Here is a 17,544-nt window from a genome sequence, read left to right on the forward strand (position 1 = left end):
GTGTGCTGCCCCGCGCCTGGCTCCTCTGGTGGTGTGTTGGCTGCGTCCCCGTCCCTGTCCCCATCCCTGTCCTCGTCCCCATTCGTGTCCCTGTCCCTGTGCATGGGGCTGAGGCCAGAGCCCTGCTCCCACCCTGATGAGGGGGCCGCTGGCGGTGGTGGTGCTGATTACGGTGGTAGTGATGGTGGTGGTGGTGGTGGTGGTGATGGGGGTGGTGGTTATGATGGGAATGATGGTGGTGACGATGGTGGTGGTGATGATGATGGAGATGGTGGGGGTGGTGGTGCCGGTGGTGCTGGGGGTAGTGATGATGATGGTGGTGATGACGATGGGGGGGGTGGTGGTGACGACGATGGGGATGGTAGCGGTGACGATGACATCGATGCTGGTGATAATGATGACGGTGGTGGTGATGATGGGGGTGGTAGCGATGATGATGGTGGTGGTGGTGGTGGTGATGATGGGGGTGGGGGAGTGATGATGGCGATGATGATGGCGATGGTGTTGATGATGGTGATGATGATGGTGGTGACGATGGGGATGGTGGTGATGGGGATGTCAATGATGTCGATGATGACGATGGGGGTGGTGACGACGATGGGGGTGGTGGTGACGATGGGGATGGTAGCGGGGATGATGATGATGATGGTGGTGATGGGGGCGGGGGTGGTGATGGGGATGTCAATGATATCGATGATGATGATGGTGGTGGTGATCCTGGGCCTGATGTGGGGGAACTGGGGGGGGACCCTGGGCTGCTGCAGGCCCTGGGAGGGCCCCGTGGAACCCCGGTCCGGCGGACCCCAGGGGTCTCCTTCCTCTGTGGGCCCCACTGCTCCCACCACCCATCGCCGCTTTAAGCCCGAGGAGGCCCCGCCCACCCCGTCCACACCCAGAGCGTGGGCGGGACCTCGCCGGGCTCATCCGCGCGGTGCAACCAATGGGAGGGCGGGACGCTCGTGACGTCAGGAGGCGGAACCGGGGCGGTGTCAGCGGCGGCGGCGGCGGCGTGCGGAATCATGGCGGCGTTTCCGGGACAGGTGGGGCTGGGGCCGGCGGGTCCCAGAGGGGACCGGGGGGGAGTCGGGGGTCCCGGGGAGGACCGGGGGGGCCGGGGGGGTCCCGGAACGATCCCGGGGGGGATTCGGGGGTCCCGGAGAGGACCGGGGGGGTCCCGGAACGATCCCGGGGGGGATTCGGGGGTCCCGGAGAGGACCGGGGGGGTCCCGGAACGATCCCGGGGGCGATTCGGGGGTCCCGGAGAGGACCGGGGGGGTCCCGGGAAGACCAGGGGAGCCCCGGGGGGTCCCGGGGTCGAGGCCTGGGGGGTCCAAGCGGGGGCCGGGGGGTCCCGGTGCCGCCCCCGACCGCGCCGTTTTCCCCTCCCCCAGGGCTGCCCCGGTGCAGGACAGGCCGGGCCGTACCCCGGCGGCCCCTACGGCGGCGGGCCCGGAGCCCCCTACGGGCAGCCGTACGGGCAGGCCCCCGGCGGGGCCGCCCCCCCAGGTGAGTTCGGCCGCGGGGACCGCCCCCCCCCCCTCCCCCGGGTGAACCGGGCCGGGCCCGGTGCCCACTGACGGCGCCTCCCCGCAGGCTGCGCCCCGCCGGGCGTGGAGCCCGAGGCCTTCGCCTGGTTCCAGGCCGTGGACGCGGACGGCAGCGGCCACATCTCGGTGCGGGAGCTGAAGCAGGCGCTGCTCAACTCCAACTGGACGGCGTTCGACGACGAGACCTGCCTGCTGATGATCAGTGAGTGAGCACCGGGGCCGCTCGGGGCTCCCGGGGCCGCTCGGGGCCGGCAGGAGAACCGGGAGCAGCCGGGAGCCCCGGCAGCACGGCCTCGCTCCGCTCCTCACCGCCCTCCCCCGTGCCTTTTTCCTCCCCAGACACGTTCGACAGGACCCGCTCCGGTCGCATCGACGTGTACGGCTTCTCGGCCTTGCTGCGCTTCATCCAGCAGTGGAGGAACCTCTTCCAGCAGTTCGACAGGGACCGCTCGGGCTCCATCAGCTTCAGCGAGCTGCAGCAAGGTGGGCGAGGGGCAGGGGCGCCGAACGTGCGCTCTCCGGGGATTATCGCTCTGCCCGCTGCTGGTTTCCAGCCCGGCCCGGCTCTGTCCCTGCCGTGGGGCTGGGCGTCCCCGAGCTCCCGGGTGTCCCCTGCACGGGGCCGCTCTGCAGAGCGAGGACTTGAGGAGCTGCCCTGCCCACGGGGAGGGCACGAGGAGCTGCAGCCCGGCCGTGTTATGAACTCCAGTCCTTAGGAAAAGCCCTCCTCCTGTTGTTCTCCTGAACGGCTGTGGCTAAGCCCTCTGTTCTGGGAGGAGCCCTTGGGTGTGCGTGGCTAATGGAAGAGAAACATCTCTGGAATCTGGGCCTTGATTTGGTTCCTCCCTCCCAAGAGCCCGGCCGTGCTCCGAAGTGCCCTGGGATCACCGCGGGGCGGTGGGGACGGGCGTGCACGAGGCAGGGAGGGCACCGTCGCCCTTCTCAGAGGGGTTTAACCCGCGTGCTTCTCGCCCCCAGCCTTCTCCCAGATGGGCTACAACCTGAGCCCCCAGTTCAGCCAGCTGCTGCTGTCCCGCTACGCCCCGAGGTCGCCCGACCCCAGCATCCAGCTCGACCGCTTCATCCGCATCTGCATGCAGCTCCAGAGCACCACCGAGGCCTTCCGCGAGAAGGACACGGCGCTGGTGGGCAACGTGCGCCTCAGCTACGAGGACTTCCTCACCATGGTGGTCACCCGCATGTTGTGACGCCCCAGGCCCACGTTTCGGGCAGCAGCGGCCGTCCCGGCCCCTCGCTGCGCCCCCCCACCCCCTACCGCCTCCCCTGCCCCGGGACCACCCCCCGAGCCCTGCCGGTGCCTCCCAGCTCCCGGTCCCGGTCCCCGCTCGATGGCAGCGGGTGTCTCCGCGCCGCAGCGCGGTTCTGCTGCCCCGGGGCTGTGCCACACGGTGCGACGGCCAAACCAGGAGCGAGCCTGTGCCATGCCTCCGGGGAACGCCTGGATCTTCCCCTGCCAGACCCAAAATCGGGCGGGAACCCGGGGCCACCTCGTGCAGCTCACAGGCGGCGGGCGGGTCCCTCGTTGCCAACGTCTCTCGGTTTCTTTCTGCCTGTGGAAGCCAAGCTGGGGAGCGGTTACAGTCTGTGTGTACAGCTCTGGAATAAAATACCCCGCGCGCTGTTCTCCTGGCTGGGCTGTCTGTGGGGCGCTGGCTGAGCTCGCCTGCTGCCCTGCCCTGCTCTGCCCCAGCAGTGGGTGCTGGCCCCCCCCCCCCCCAAACCACGGGGCCGTGTCCTGCACCCACACCCCTGGCGTTGTTCTGGGGTGCAGGATCAGCCCCGGGCAGGGCTGCACAGGAGGAGAGCTGCAACGAGATCAGCTGCCGGGATGCCTCGGCCGTAAGACACATTGCTGTGGGGACGCCTCCCTTCGCTTTCATAAAGTCCATTCTTTACCTTTTCTGTATTAATTTACGGGAAACGCCATGCTCTGTTCCCCTTCTGAGGCGCAGCCAAGAAAGTAGAGGTGACCAGCACAAAGGCTTCCTCTGCTTCTAAAATGACGTCCACGTAATTGTTGTTTTAATTGACCTTAAGGGGAAGTAGCTCAGAATGGTTTGTGAAAGCCACGTGGCCTTCCACATAGTTGAAGGATTTTTATTTTTTTTTTTTAATGAAAAGATTTTAAAGCAAAGTAAATTCTCTGATTCCCCCAGAAGCACTAACTCGCCTTTGGTAGTCAGCCAAAAGGTGGGACTGCTGGAGTACCACCGCTAATTCCAAAAATAGTTGGAGCCGTGCTCCGGGGAGCGAGGCCGTTCCTGGCCTATTTTGGGAGGGGATTTGGGCTCTTTCAGACGAGTTCAGAGCAGGCAGCTCCGGGCCGCAGGCACGCAGGGGCTGGGCTGGCGCGTGGGGCTGTGTGTGTTTATACCCGCTCGTGTAAATGCACGCTGAGATAGCGATATCCACGGGTCTGCACGCGTATATATGCGCGTGTGTGTGTGTGTGCACATGCACACCCAAATCCGTGCGCGTATCGTGTGTAGACGGGTTTTTATCCGGGTGGCTGTGCAGGGCAGGCTGCCACCACCAGGTGCCGCCCCACTCCACGCTGGGGGGGGGGGGGGGGGATCAGAGCCAGGGCTTCGGGGCTCAAAGCAAAACTGAATGCAAATTAAAAACAAAAAAGGGGAGAAAAAAAAAAAAAAAGGGAAAATGCAAATAATAAAGCGAACACAGTGGGGTGTGAAGGGGGCAGGGGGCAGCCGAGCAGGTGCGGCGCCCTGGGTGCTGTCTGAGGGTGCTGAGCAGGGGCAGCCCCTCCTGCTGCAGGGCCGCATCCTGCACGCCAGCACCTCCCTGAGCAGCTGTTGGGGCCCGGTGTGGGCAGGGGAATGGGTGCGGGGCGGATGTGGGGACGGGATGGATGTGGGGATGGACGATGGGATGGGGACGGGGATGGGATGGGGACGGGGATGGGATGGGGACGGGTGTGGGGATGGGGACGGGTGTGGGGATGGGGTGGATGTGGGGACGGGATGGACACGGGCGTGGGGATGGGGTGGATGAGGACATGGGGGCGGGATGGGCAAAGGGGTGGGATGGACGCGGGGATGGGGATGGGGATGGGATGGGTGTGAGGAGGGACGCGAGCGTGGGATGGGCGCAGACACGGGTGCAAGCACAGTCACGGCAGCAGCACCCTACAGCACGCGAGCTCCGAGCAGGCCCTGCCTCACCTTTGACGCTGTCAGCGCTGGGATCCCCCCCACGAAACCTCAGGACGCCCCCCCCCCCCCCCCCCAAAGCCCTACACCCGCTCCCCCCACGCACCCAACCCCTCGATCCCGCGTGGCCCCGCTGCGGCTGCGCGCCCGCTGCTCCTCCAGCCCGCGGCCGAGGTCACGGCGTCCCGGCAAAACAGGAAGGCGGCCGGACAATGCCGCCCTTATCGGGCCCCCGCAGCCCTTCCAGGTGCTGACCCCCCCACCCCAAAACCGGGGGGAGTCATCGTCGTTCCCCCCCCCCCCGCCTTCAAGCCCGCACCCTGCGGGGCCACGCGCCCGCAGCCGGCCGGCTGGGACGGAGCAGCTCCCGGGAGGCTTCCAGGAGTTTATTTACAAATATTAAAAAGCAAAAATAAATACAGAAAAAAAAAAAAAAAAAAAAGGTTTAAAAGTACAGCCCGGCGGGGGGGGGAGGGGGAGGAGGGAAGGGAAGTGGGGGGGGGGCTGTGCGGCTGCTCTGGACACAGCTGCGGCCCCATGGGGACACGGGGACGGGGATGGGGGGGGCTGTGGTGTCCCCAGGGCCACGTCCCTGCACAAAAAGCCCTTAGCACCATCGGGACGAGCCAGGGGGGGCCACAGTGGACCCCCCCCCCCACCCCTGGGTGCCAGCAGCACCCTGCCCTGGGGGGGGCTCCTCCATCCCTTGGGGGCACAGAGGAACCCCCCCGGCCGTGCGGTGCTGTGTTACCCCCCCCAGCCCCAGGGCTGCCCAGGGAACTGGGGGGGGGGGGGGGGGGGGAGTGAATAAGGGGATGCAGGAACCATACCTGGGGTGGGGGGGGGGTCCCACTGCAGCACCCCCTGCATGTGATTGGGGGGGGGGGGGGGCTCAGCTGGGGGCACCCCCTGCACATAACGGGGCCGGGGGGGGCTCAGCCGCCAGCACGGGCTGGGGCAGGGGGCGGCCGCCTTTGAAGAGCCCCCGGCTGCCGACAAAGAGCCCGCTGAGCCCGGGGGGGGGGCGGGGGGGATTAACGGGTAAATCCCACAGGCAGCGGGGTGCCCCCCACCCCGGCCTCACATCCCCCCCCCTCCCCCCCCCCGTGCACGCCCCGCTGCACCCAGCCGCTGCGTCAGCACCCGGGGCACGGCACCGGGGGGGGGGGGGCCTGACCCCGGTTGACCCCAGCAGGGAAGAGGCTGGGGGGGGGGGGGGGGGGCTGCGGTGGGGTCAAGGCCATCTCTGGGGGGGGGGGCAGCGGGGCGCTCACTTGTGGGGCATGTCCTCCATGCCGACGCGGCCCCAGACGCCCACCACGAAGCTCTCCACCTCGCACTCGTTGACGCCGCGGGCGATGCGGAAGCGCCCGTCCTCGCCCCATGCCCTTCCCCACGAGTTGGCCGCCGTCTGGGGGGGGGGGGGGGGGGGGGACCACGGCTTCTGCTCAGTGCCAGGACCCCCCGACCCCCGACCCCCCCCCCCCCCCCCCGACCCCCTCCCCTGCTGCCCGCAGCCTCGCTGGGTGCAAGCCTCGAAGCGGGAGGCTGAGCCCCGGTGGGCTCGTGCCCCCCCCCCCCCCGCACCCCCCCTCAAAACTCACCCAGTATTTTAGGGTCTGGCCGTCGGGCAGCTGCTCCTCGCCCCACCTGCAGCGGGAGGGCAGGGGGTGAGTGGGGAACCCCCCCCCCCCCCCCGGGGCTGCACTTGGGGGGGGTGCAGCACTCGTTTGCCCCCCCAGTGCTGTGATCACGGGGGGGGGGGGGGGCCTGTGAACCCCCCCCCCCCCCCCCCCCGTTTCCTGAGGGCTGGGATCGGGGCAGGGGGAGCGCACCGCATGGCTGGGGCTGCCCCCGGGCTCTGCACCGCCAATCCTGCTCTGGTGCTGAGCACCGCGCACTCGTGTCAGTGGGGGCCCCGGGGCCAGCACCAGCCCCCAGCTCAGCACCTTCCCTCCCGGCCCCTTCCTCTCCCTGCTCCGGAGGAAGGGGACGCCTTTCCTCCCCCGAAGGAAACGCTGCTCCAGCGCCAGCGCCAGCTCCAGCGCCAGCTCCAGCGCCAGAACCAGAACCAGCGCCAGCACCAGCACCAGCGCCAGCACCAGCTCCAGAACCAGCTCCAGAACCAGCACCAGTACCAGAACCAGCGCCAGCACCAGCACCAGCACCAGCTCCAGAACCAGCTCCAGAACCAGCTCCAGAACCAGCTCCAGAACCAGCACCAGTGCCAGCACCACCACCAGCTCCAGCTCCAGCACCAGAACCAGCACCAGTACCAGAACCAGAACCAGCACCAGCTCCAGTGCCAGCACCAGCACCAGCACCAGGCTCCTGCACCCCCCTCCCAGCCCCCCCGAGCCCCCCGCCCCTACCCGGTGATTTTGACCGAGTGGGTCCCGTGCCGCTGGTGCTTCGGCCCCTTCCCCTCGGCCACGGGCGTGTGCCGATAGATCCCGCCGCGGTACAGGAAGAAATCCTCGTGCACCTCCAGGATGGCTGCGGGCAGGAGCAGAGGGCTTGTTGGGGACAGGCGCCGAGCACCCGGCGCTCAGCGTTCCCCCCCCGCCCCCAGGAGCAGGATGCGGGCAGAGGACCGGGGCTGCGCCAAGGCTCCGCCGGTGGGAGGGAGAGGGATTAAAAAAAAAAAATCAAATCAAGTCAAAGCAGGTGCCGAGATGGAGATTAACTCAGGAGTTAATGAGCAACCGGCCCGCCGGGAGGGCAGCGTGACGGCGTTCAGCAGCGCCAGCAGCCAAGCCGGGGGGGGGGCGGGTCCCAGCCCCACGGCCGGTCCTGAGCTGTCCCAGCTCCAGCCCCTCGGGCAGCAGACCCCCCCCCCCCGAATTCAGGGCTCAGTGCCCCCGCCAGCTCCTTACCTTGCACGGGGCCGTTCTCCAGCAGCTCCTTCATGATCTCCTTCTCCTGCAAGCACAGAGCCGGCTGGTACCGGGGCACGGCGAGTACCCAGGGCAGAGCCCCCCCTTCCCCGCTCCCCCCCCCCACCTTCTGCCCTCCCCAGCACCCCAGGGGGCACACAGAGGCACCCAGCAGGGTGACCCCAAATCCCCTTGGAGATGCCCCACGTCCCACGCAGGGACAGAGCTGCCCCAGGGGGGGTTGCAGCGGGTGTCCCCCCATTTCCCTCCCCTGCTCCCGGCACGGCTCCCGTTGCCCCCGCAGCACCCAGTGCACCCCAGACCCGGGTCCCATGGGTGCTCACGCTGGAGGCGAGGCGGTAGGCGGGGGTGGACTGGTAGATGTCGTTGGCGTGGGTCTGGGGGTTGGGGCAGCGCGCCGTGGCCTGCCGCTTGCCCCGGCCCGTGGAGCGGCTGTGCATCATGCAGGGCTGCGCCGCCGGCTGGCTCTCCGGGCTGGTGAAGGGGTAGCACTCGTCCGTCACCACCCTGAGCGAGGGACAAGGACGTGAGGAGCGGAAGGACCCATCCCCACCCCACCCCACCCCACCCCATCCCATCCCATCCCATCCCACCCCCATCCCATCCCCATCCCACCCCCATCCCCACCCCACCCCATCCCATCCCACCCCCATCCCATCCCCATCCCACCCCCAACCCCACCCCATCCCCATCCCCACCCCCAACCCCATCCCCATCCCCATCCCATCCCCATCCCCACCCCCATCCCATCCCCATCCCCACCCCCATCCCATCCCCATCCCATCCCCATCCCCACCCCCATCCCACCCCCATCCCATCCCCATCCCATCCCCATCCCCATCCCATCCCCATCCCCACCCCCATCCCATCCCCATCCCATCCCCATCCCATCCCCATCCCCACCCCCATCCCATCCCCATCCCATCCCCATCCCATCCCTGTCCCCACCAAGGTTGGCAGCCCCCGGTCCCGCACCCAGCCCTGTCCCCACTCACCCCCTCCTGCGCAGGTACCACCAGGCACCGTCCAGCCGTCCCCCGCTGCAGCCCCGCTGGTTGCGGGTGTCGCAGGACAGGAGGTTTTGGGGTGACAGGGAGGGCGTCATGTGCCCCATGGAGTGGATGGAGATGCGGTCGGAGGCGACGGCTGGGGGCGAGCACAGGGTGGTCAGGGCTGGTGGCAGCTCCCCGGGCTCCTGCCCCGCTCCCACCTCCAAGGGTGCCGGCTCCAGTCCCTCCAGTCCCTGTCCCCAAAGGCCACCCCACCCCACCCCACCCCATCCCATCCCGTCCCGTCCCGGTGCCCCTCACCGGCCGTGGAGAACGCCCAGGAGCCGGCGCAGTTGCCCTGGTCCAGGGGCTCATGGATCATCCCGGGCCACTTGGTGGCTGCGTCGAAGTGGCGGGGCAGCACCTCGTTGGAGTCCATGGCCACCTGCGGAGGCAGGGGGTGCTCAAGGCACGGGGACCACCCCCCCCCCCCCCCAAACTCCCTCCCCTTCCAGGGCATCCCCAAAGCCGTGCTCCACTGCCCTGCATTGAACCCCCAGCCCCACTGCAGACATAATGGGGTCGGACCCCTTGGGTTGGGGACCCCCGCAGCCCCTGGTTGAGTATGACTCGGGGGGGGGGGGGGCACAGGATACAAGTGCCCCCCACCCGAGGACCCGTCTCCTTTCCTAAATTTGGGCTCAGCCCCGGCTGCACCAGCACTCAGCATCCGGCCTCGGGTGCCAGCAGGGGTGGCGTGAGTGTGCGCCACGGGGCGCGGGGGTGGCCCTCCTTGTGGCCTCTGGCTGTCGCTGCCCTCCCTGACCCTGCGGCTGACTCACGCCCGGCATTTCCTTTTCGGGGGGGGGGGGGGGGGTGGGGACGGTGCCCCCGCCCCGGCCACGCACGGCTCAGCCTTCCCGGGGAGGCTGCGGCACCCGGCTCGTCCCAGTGCAGGAAACGCCGCTAAAATTAAACCTCGCCAGGAGTCAAGGCCACGGTGCTGGGCGTGCGCCGCAAGCTTGGCTCGCTCCTGGGGGGGGGGGGCTGCCCGGCCCCGGGGAGGCTCCCGGTTCCTGGCATGGCAGGGGCAGAGCCCCCAGGTCCCAACAACGTGCTGCTGATGTTGGACGCCCCCTTGGGATGCTCCATCCTGCTCCCCACGGACCCCCCACCACGGAGCTTGCGTGGGGCGAGCGGGACCACCCCGGGGGACCCCGTCTGCTGCCCACCCCCTCCCCGGGGCTGCTGTCGGCTGCAGCTCGGGGGCACCGAAGCGCCTGCACCCCCCCCCCCCCCCCCCGGCTCTGCCGACTCAGCAGCCGCGGGGCCGGCTTTCCGATGGGAACGCAGCGAGGAGCAGCGGGGCAAAAACAACAGCGGCAGCCCGGGGATTGCGCGGGGGGAATGTGCTGAGCTGCCGTCTCCAAACAGCGGGGGCTGCCCGCGGCCCCTTCCCCGCCTCCACGCCGGGTGCTGAGCCCCTCGCGGGGACGGGGACCCCGCGGGGACGCTGCCAGCGAGGGGACACGTGCCTCAGTTTCCCCGTGTGGGCACGGGGGCTGCCTCGGGGGGGGTCCGCGGGGGGGGGCGCGGGGCTCGGACTCACGTGCATCTCGTTCATGTTCATGACGGTGGGCGGCGGGCGGAAGGTGCCCAGGCGGTAGCGGATCCCGTCCTCCAGCGTCATCCCCCAGAACTGGCTGTAGTTGGCGGCCCTCCAGCTGCACGGGAGCGGCGTCAGGGGCACCCCAAAAGCACCAAGGGGGGGGGGGGGGGCGGGCGGGGCGAGACACCCCCCCCATCCCCATCCCCATCTGGGACCACTCTGCCCCGCACGTGCCCTTACCCGTAGTTGCCCCTGTTGATGGCATCGATGAGGTCCCCGTCCACGAGGCAGGCGTTGTCCTCGCACTGCCACTGCCCCGCGGGGCTGCAGGTGCTGGGGGGGGGGGGGGGGCAGCACGGTCAGTGGAGGGGGGGGCAGCACCCCATGGACGCTGGGGGTCCCCACGCTGGTGCTGCTCCCACCCAGCTGGGCACCCACGGACACTGAGGGCAGGGGGCTGCTGCTGCGGGGGGCTGGTGGCCGTGTACCCCCCCCGCACCGCCCCTCCCTGGTCCCCGAAGGAGCCCCCAGGGCAGGCAGAACATGGGATGGAAAAATCAGCTGAAAACCCGCCAGGCCTGCAAACATCAGAGCGGGGCTTGGACGCCAGCCCAGGGAGGGGGACTCGGGGCCGGCCGTCCCCTCGGGGCTGGCCACGCTGCCCAGGTCAGCTGGGAGCACCGCAGAGCCCACGGGGGACCCGGGGAGGGGGTGGTGGGGGCCGTGTCCCCGCGGGGAGCCCCCGGCGGCGCTCCCCCCGCACAGCGAGCAATGCTCGGCATCCTCCCTGCTGCCCGAGCTCCCGGCACTCTTCCCTTTTAAGGAGCCCAGCTGCGGCCGGAGCAGCCCTGCTCCTTGCTCCTTGTGCCCCGACGGTGGCAACGTCCCCGTTCCCATCCCATCCCCATCACCATCCCATCCCCGTCCCCGTCCCTGTCCCCATCCCCATCCCCGTTCCCCGTCCCCATCCCCGTTCCCATCCCTATCCCCGTCCCCGTCCCAGGGCAGCCACCCCAGCAGGGTCAGGAGCAGCCTCCAGGACCCAGCTTCCACCATCGCCCTGCCACAATCCGGCCGTCCCCTCCAGCCCCCACGTCCCCCCCTGTGCAGGGGACAAATCCCTCGGCGAAGCCAGGCTCGGAGCAGGGGGTGCGAATCCCCCCCCCTTTCTGCCCCGCGCAGCCCTCTCCAGGCACAGCCAAGTGCTGGGAGGCAAAGGAAAAAGCCCCTAAGATGCCTTGCGAGCCCTGCTCCCCTCGCAGCCCGGCTGACCCCGTGCCTTGCCGTTAACTCCCTGGGGACAGGCTCTGGGTGGCCCAGCCCGTGGGAGCCCCTCGGGGGCAGACCTGGGGCATAGTGGGGTGCAGCTGGGCACCCTCAGCGGCTCCCTGGGCTCCAGCCCCATCTGCGTCTCCCAGGCTTCGCATTTCCCCCCCGCCCCCAATTGCCCCGGCCCTGTTGGAGCCGGGAAAGGACCGGGTCAGTGCAAAGAACTGCAGGAATTGCTCTCCGTGTTCCAAGTGCGGGGGAAGAAGGTTTTGGCAGAGGAGCCGCAGCCCCTGGGGGCCAGCTGGGCAGGGGAAGTTTCCCGGCAGAGGGACCAGTTCTCCGAGCACAGGGCTCGGGGGGGCTCGACCTCTCCTAGGGAGCTCGGGAACGGCCTCCAGCCCCGCGTGCCTCCACGCTGCGGTCCCGGAGAAGTGCCGGGCAGCTTCGGGGAGGGCTCGGCTCAGCCCATGCCCTCCTGCACGGCTGCGCGGGGCGGGCTGGCCTCTCACCTCCAGCCCCAGCGGGCTGCTCGGGCACGCAGGCGCGCCTGCACGCACGTGCAAGCACCCACGGGCACGCACACGCGCGCTCATGCCCCAGCCGGAGCCTTTGATTCCCCTTATCGGCCGCATCGCGCCGAGCCTGCCCGCCCAGGTATGTTTGCTCCTCGTCTCAGGGCAGATCTGCGCCCACAGGTTCCCCGTTCCCCAGCTCCGGGATGCCAGCAATACCACCGCAGCCGGTTTCCAGATAAACCCCACGCTGCTCGCCAGCACAAACAGCGAGCTGCCGGCACGCAGCGCAGGCGCCGGAGCGGGACGGGGCCGGACCCCCACCCAAAGCAGGCTGGGGCAAGCTGGGCTGGGAGCAGAGAAGCCCCCGGCAGCCCCAGCCCACGTCTGCGCGGCCGCACGCTGCCCCACGAGCGAGCGGCTCCCACCGAGGCGTGCGCTGAAACTTGGGAGCAGCCCAAGGCCCTGGGCTCTGCGCTCTGAATGCGCCAGGGCGAAGGCGTTTGGCACCGGTCCCCACCACCCAGCGCGGCCCCGCACGCCCCAACCGGCTGCGGGCAGCCCCTGCCGCCCTCGCCCCGGTGCTGAGCCCGTGGTGCCGGTGCTGCCGGTGGCGGCGTGGCACGGGGGGCACTCACCACAGGTTGCAGTTCTCCCGGTATGTGGCCCCGCTGGGGTAGGTGCGGCCGGCGCGGGCGCAGCCTGGACGGGAGAGAGGAGAGCCCGGGTGAGCGCACGGCTGCAGAGGGTCCTGCCGGGCACCCAGCCCCCCAAAAACCACCAAAGGGAAACCGAACGTGAGCCCTAAAGGTGCTGGGCAGCCGTGGAGCCGTGCGCCCGACCAGCACGGGGTTGGGGAGCAGGAGGAGGGCGGCGGGGTGGGCACGGGGCTGGCTCAGCACCAGGAGGGTTAAGCCTGGGGCTGCCCGGCACAGCCGGCCTCGCACGCACAGCCTGGCGGGGCCAGGATAAAGGGGCCACTGATCCCCGGAGCTGGCTCTGCTCCGCGGGGACTTGAGAGAGAGCCTTGTGCTGCGCGGCGGGGCAGCCCCGGCTCGCCCCCGCCTGCCTCAGCTGCCACTCGGGTGAAGTCAGGGCCGGCGTCCCCGTGCCCCAGACATGACCGGGGCAGCCCAGCACCATCCGGCCCGGCTCTGCCCGCAGGTGCGTGCCCCAGCGCTGCCCCTCTGCCTTCCTGCCCCACGGAGACCTGCACGAGTCGGGCTGGGCGCTGCTCCAGCCCCCTTGCAGGGACCCCAGCCCCAGCCCGCGCAGTTTGCAGGAGTTTCTGCAGCTCTGGGGGGGGGGGGGGGGCGGGGTCCGGCACAACTCCACAGCCACGCTGGCACTGCACAGCACATCGGGCACCCGCGTCGGGCACCCCAGCACGCACCCACTGCTGCAGGGGTGGGTATGAGGGGGGGGGGCCGCCTCACCTTGGACTTTGGGGAAGGGGGCCGGGATGCCCAGGCAGTACTCCCAGAAGTCAGGGCAGCAGTCGGAGACGGTGCGGTTGCAGAAGAGGTCGCAGTAGCAGATGGTGTCGAGGTAGGGCACGGTGCAGCCGTCGTCCCGGCCGTGGCAGCAGACGTCCCCTCGTTGGCAGTAGGAGCCGCCGGCATCATAGACGCCGTGCTCGTACAAGCCGGGGGCCAGCTCCCGGCGCGTGCGTGCCCGGGCAGCCCCGGCCGCCCCCGCCAGCAGCCAGAGGCAGAGCAGGGCCCACGGCAGGCGCATGGTGCCGGCGATGTCCCCGACCTGCAGCCGCTGCGGGGACGGGGCAGTGAGCGGCGACCGACCCCAGACCCTGCACCGATGTCCTTTGGGGGAGCTGCTCCCAGTGGGTGGGAGCTGGGGGGTAAGGGGAGCAACTGGGGGGCATTTTGGGGGGTGCTGTGTGCCCACACAAGGTGGCTGTGCCCCTGCTGGTGTGCGTAATGCCCCAAACCTTCACCTTTCCCAGCTCCCACCCGACCTCCAAGCAGCTCCTCAGCGGGGGTCCCGGCCCCCAGCCCCGCGCCCCCACCGCGACGCCCCCGACATCGCCTCCCTCCGGGGTGCCGCTCCCCACGCAGACCCTAAAACCCACCCTCCAGGAGCAGAACCCCCACGGGACAGGGGATCCCCGGGGGTGGGGGGACAGCCCCGTGCCCCCCCCGCCCCAAACCCGGGCTGAGCCCCGCGGGGCGCGGCTGTGCCGGGACGGGGGGGGGCCCGGGGGCGCCCCTGGCTGTGGGCGCTGCGCTGAGTTCCCCGGGCTCAGCCCGCGGCTGCCGGGAGACCTCGGGGAGAGGGAGCGGGTCCCGGTGCGGGGGGGTCCCGGGCCACGACCCCCGCTGCCCCCCAGCCCCCTACCTGCTGCCCCGCCGTGCGCGCCGCTCCGCGCCTCCGCCGCCGCCGCCGCCGCCGAGCGCCTCCCCGCCGCTCCCTTATAGCCGCGCCCCGGGGGGGGGGGGGGGGGCCGGGGAGGTGCCGGGGGGCAGCCGCGATCGTGGCCGGGCCGGGCTGGGCCCGTGGGGGGCGCGGGGGCGGCGGTGGTGGCCGGGCCGCGCTGTCCCACCCCGGGCGCAGCGGGGTCGGTGCCGATGGTCCCAGCGCCCCGGCACCCCTGGCCCCTCCCGGGTGGGGGACCCTGCTGGGGGGGGGGGGGGCGGTTACTGGGGGGACCCGGGGGGGCCGTGCAGAGGGAGGTGCTGAGGACAAAGGCGGTCCTGAGGGAGCTCTGAGTCCCCCGCCCCGTCCTTCCCAGGCTGGGGGTCCCCAGCAATCCACACTCCGGCACGGGGCTCCCCGCTGCCCGGGGAGGGTGTGGGGGGTGCAAAGGGGTGCAGGTGCCCCCCCTCGCCCAGCAGCCCGGCTGCTGCGTGTGTGCGAGCCCAGGATGTCCCATAACACCCGAGGCACGCGGCCAGTGCCACTTGGTGCCAGCACCATGTCCCCACCGCCAGGACCCCCGGCCAGAGGGGGAGAGGGGCCGTGCACCCCCAGGGCTTGCCCACCCTATGGCTCCTGTCCCCCCCCATGGGGGTTTTGGCATCCTCAGGGCTCGCTGCCTGCCTCTGGCCCCGGGAGCATCCCCAGGCTGCTGCCAAAGGATTCCTCGAAGATGCTTCCCGGCAGCCAGGACGGAGGCACGGCGAGCGGCGGGAGGCCAGCCGGGTCCCCGGGCCGAGCTCCTGCCTCGGGGGGAGGCTGCGGTGGCTCAGGGGGGGCTGACAGCCTGGGGGCACCCCAGCTCGGCGGGCACAACAAGGGCTGCGTCCTGCTGGGGATGTTGGGATGCTCGGGGCACCCACAGGAGGGTCCTGCAAGAGCCCCCCCCCCCGTGCCGGGATCCTGACGGCTGCCCGGCCGCCGCTCTCAGATGCGGCTTTTCCTGCGAGCGCGGCCTTGCTGAGCGCTGCTGAGAGCCTCAGGAAGGAACTGGGTCCGGCCCGGAGCCCGGCTGTCTCCTTTCCGTGACTGGGCGGACAGGAATCCAGAGTGAGTCACAAATTCTCCAAGACCCTCGGGGACAAAGCAGAGCCACCGGTGAAAAGGACCATACCCCCCCCCCCCCCCCCCCCCCCCCCCCACGTTCCCGGTCTGTCCTTGTGCTCCTGCCAGGCAGCAGCACCCTGGCAGCGGCTGAAGGCGAGGATGCGGCGAGCTGCAGGGCGCTGCTGGGCACAGAGCTGGCCCCTTCCCGCTCCCACAGCAGCCCCTGCCCCCCCCCCACCCCCGCCCAGGCGATGGGGGCTCGTGTGCGGGGGCAGCAGCGCTCGCCCCCTTCCTGCGGGCATGCTTGGCTTGGCTCTTGGCGTGCCGACCTGGCTCCCAGCGGGACGCAGGGTCACGGCTCGCTGAGTCCCTCCGACGCAGGCATTTCCCCCCCGCCCCGGCCCTGCGTGTCCCCTCTCCGTGCCTCGTGCACACACGTGTGTGTGTGGGGGGGGGGGGGCAAGGTGGAGCAGGACAAAGTCCAGCCCGGGCACCTTGGGCTCACGTGGGCGAGGGAGGCAGCGAGCGCAGCGGGCTGGCAGCGTGCCCGCCCTGCCACCGCCACCACCCGCGGCTGCTCTGGGGAGGGACAAGGTCCCCGCGTGCCTTGGGGACACGGGGCCGAGCCCAGGGGCTGCAGACGTGACCCGGAGCCGTGCGAAGAGCCCAGCCCAGGGGCACCGTGCCCGTTTGCTCAGAGCAGCGGGGCCACGCAGGGGCTCACCCCGAGCTGCATCCATCGCACGGCGCTGCCGTCCCCGTGGGGGGGGCGCACCCTGAGCCCCCCGTGGCGATGCACGGCCCTGGGCAGGGCAGGGCAAAGACCCCGCTGCGGGCACGATGCACGACCCCAAACCCACCCCGGAAAACACTGTCGGCAGCCGGGGCAGCAGGGCAGGGGCTGCGCGGGGCTTTTCCTGCTCGCCCCGTCCTGGCTCCCCCTTCGAAGCCTCTGCTTCAAAGCAGCCCCGGGCGCACGCGAGCCGGACGTGCGCAGCGCCGGGAGCAGCCGAGGGCTCCCCGGGGATCGCGCCCCGCACGCCAGGCACTCGGGGGGGACGTCCCTGAACCCCATCCCAGCAGAGCCCCCACGGCCCAGGGCTGCTCTGGGGGTCTGGGGGTAGCAGGGGAGGGGCTGCTGCAACTGGGGCGGGGGGGGGAGGGGGGAGGCGGCTGACCCCACGGTGCAGCCCCCGCACCAGGATGAGTCAGGGACGGGTTTTTTTGGCGAGAGGCAGCCAGGAAACGCAGGGAAGCTGAGAGCCCGGCTTCCTCCTAGGCAGGGCGGCGCGGGAGGGGGCCTTGCTTGCCCGGTGACACCGGCAGCCTGGGGGACACGGCCACGGGGCTGGGGCGAAGGCTTTGCTGCCCCCCGGGGGGGCTGCAGGTTCGTGGGGAGGGGGCTTGCACCCGCACCTTGTCCTGGATGTTCCCAGGGCTATCCAAGCACGATGCCCAATTGGGGACACACCGTTTGGGACACACCAAGTGGGGACACACCGTCTGGGGACACGCTTCCAATAAGGCAGCGTGGGTCCCTCTGCAGTGGCATCAGGCCTGCAGGTGGTGGAGCAGTGGCTCGGGGCCGGGGGGGGGCTGGAGGGGAGCCCAGCACAGCACTGGGGGCGGGGGGGGGGGGGACGGCAGCGGCCACCCGGTGCTGCTCGGCCGCGGGGCTGGAGTGCCACCTCTCGGGAGAGCTGGGCCAGAAATGAGGCAGGCAGGCAGCGTCTACTTCAAATTTTAATGAAAGAAATAAGTTAATAAGTTAATAAAGTGAGGTAACTACCGCCGGCTGGGGAGGTCTGCGGGGACCAGCCAGCCCCTGGCGGGGGGGTCCTACGGGGTGGCTGCTGAGCGTGGCTGGGGGCGAAGCTGTCGCATGCACCCTCGCCCTGGGGCACCCACGGCATGCCCCCCCCTCCCCCCTGCCGTGCACCCACAGCCCCCCCCCCCGCCCGCCAGGCACCCATGGATGGGCGCACCGGGGTGAGGGGAGGGGGCCGGGGGGGCAGTGCGGCAGCAGCACGGGGGGGGCTGCAAGCTCAGC

At 70.5% G+C, this 17,544-nt stretch overlaps 2 protein-coding genes across 2 annotated transcripts; one reads left to right on the forward strand and one right to left on the reverse strand.

The window, feature by feature from the left end:
* The first annotated feature begins 928 nt into the window (after window positions 1-928).
* On the forward strand, window positions 929-3,191 carry PEF1 (penta-EF-hand domain containing 1). The gene is made up of 5 exons (XM_035562006.2): window positions 929-1,040; window positions 1,392-1,506; window positions 1,594-1,749; window positions 1,887-2,030; window positions 2,526-3,191. Exons 1-5 carry the CDS (start codon window positions 1,020-1,022, stop codon window positions 2,753-2,755), a joined length of 666 nt encoding a protein of 221 aa, XP_035417899.1. The 5' UTR covers window positions 929-1,019; the 3' UTR covers window positions 2,756-3,191.
* A 2,817-nt stretch (window positions 3,192-6,008) lies between these two features.
* Window positions 6,009-17,407, reverse strand: TINAGL1 (tubulointerstitial nephritis antigen like 1). Its single transcript, XM_035562007.1, has 13 exons — window positions 17,403-17,407; window positions 14,370-14,442; window positions 13,451-13,781; window positions 12,653-12,716; window positions 10,474-10,566; window positions 10,234-10,348; window positions 8,946-9,069; window positions 8,631-8,781; window positions 7,959-8,142; window positions 7,615-7,660; window positions 7,111-7,234; window positions 6,343-6,388; window positions 6,009-6,149 (listed from the first exon to the last, which is right to left on the reverse strand). The coding sequence occupies exons 1-13, from the start codon at window positions 17,405-17,407 to the stop codon at window positions 6,009-6,011; spliced, it is 1,497 nt and encodes a 498-aa protein (XP_035417900.1).
* Window positions 17,408-17,544: the final 137 nt, after the last annotated feature.

The sequence above is a fragment of the Cygnus atratus genome, chromosome 23 (assembly GCF_013377495.2).
Source record: "Cygnus atratus isolate AKBS03 ecotype Queensland, Australia chromosome 23, CAtr_DNAZoo_HiC_assembly, whole genome shotgun sequence".
NCBI classification, from domain to species: domain Eukaryota; kingdom Metazoa; phylum Chordata; class Aves; order Anseriformes; family Anatidae; genus Cygnus; species Cygnus atratus.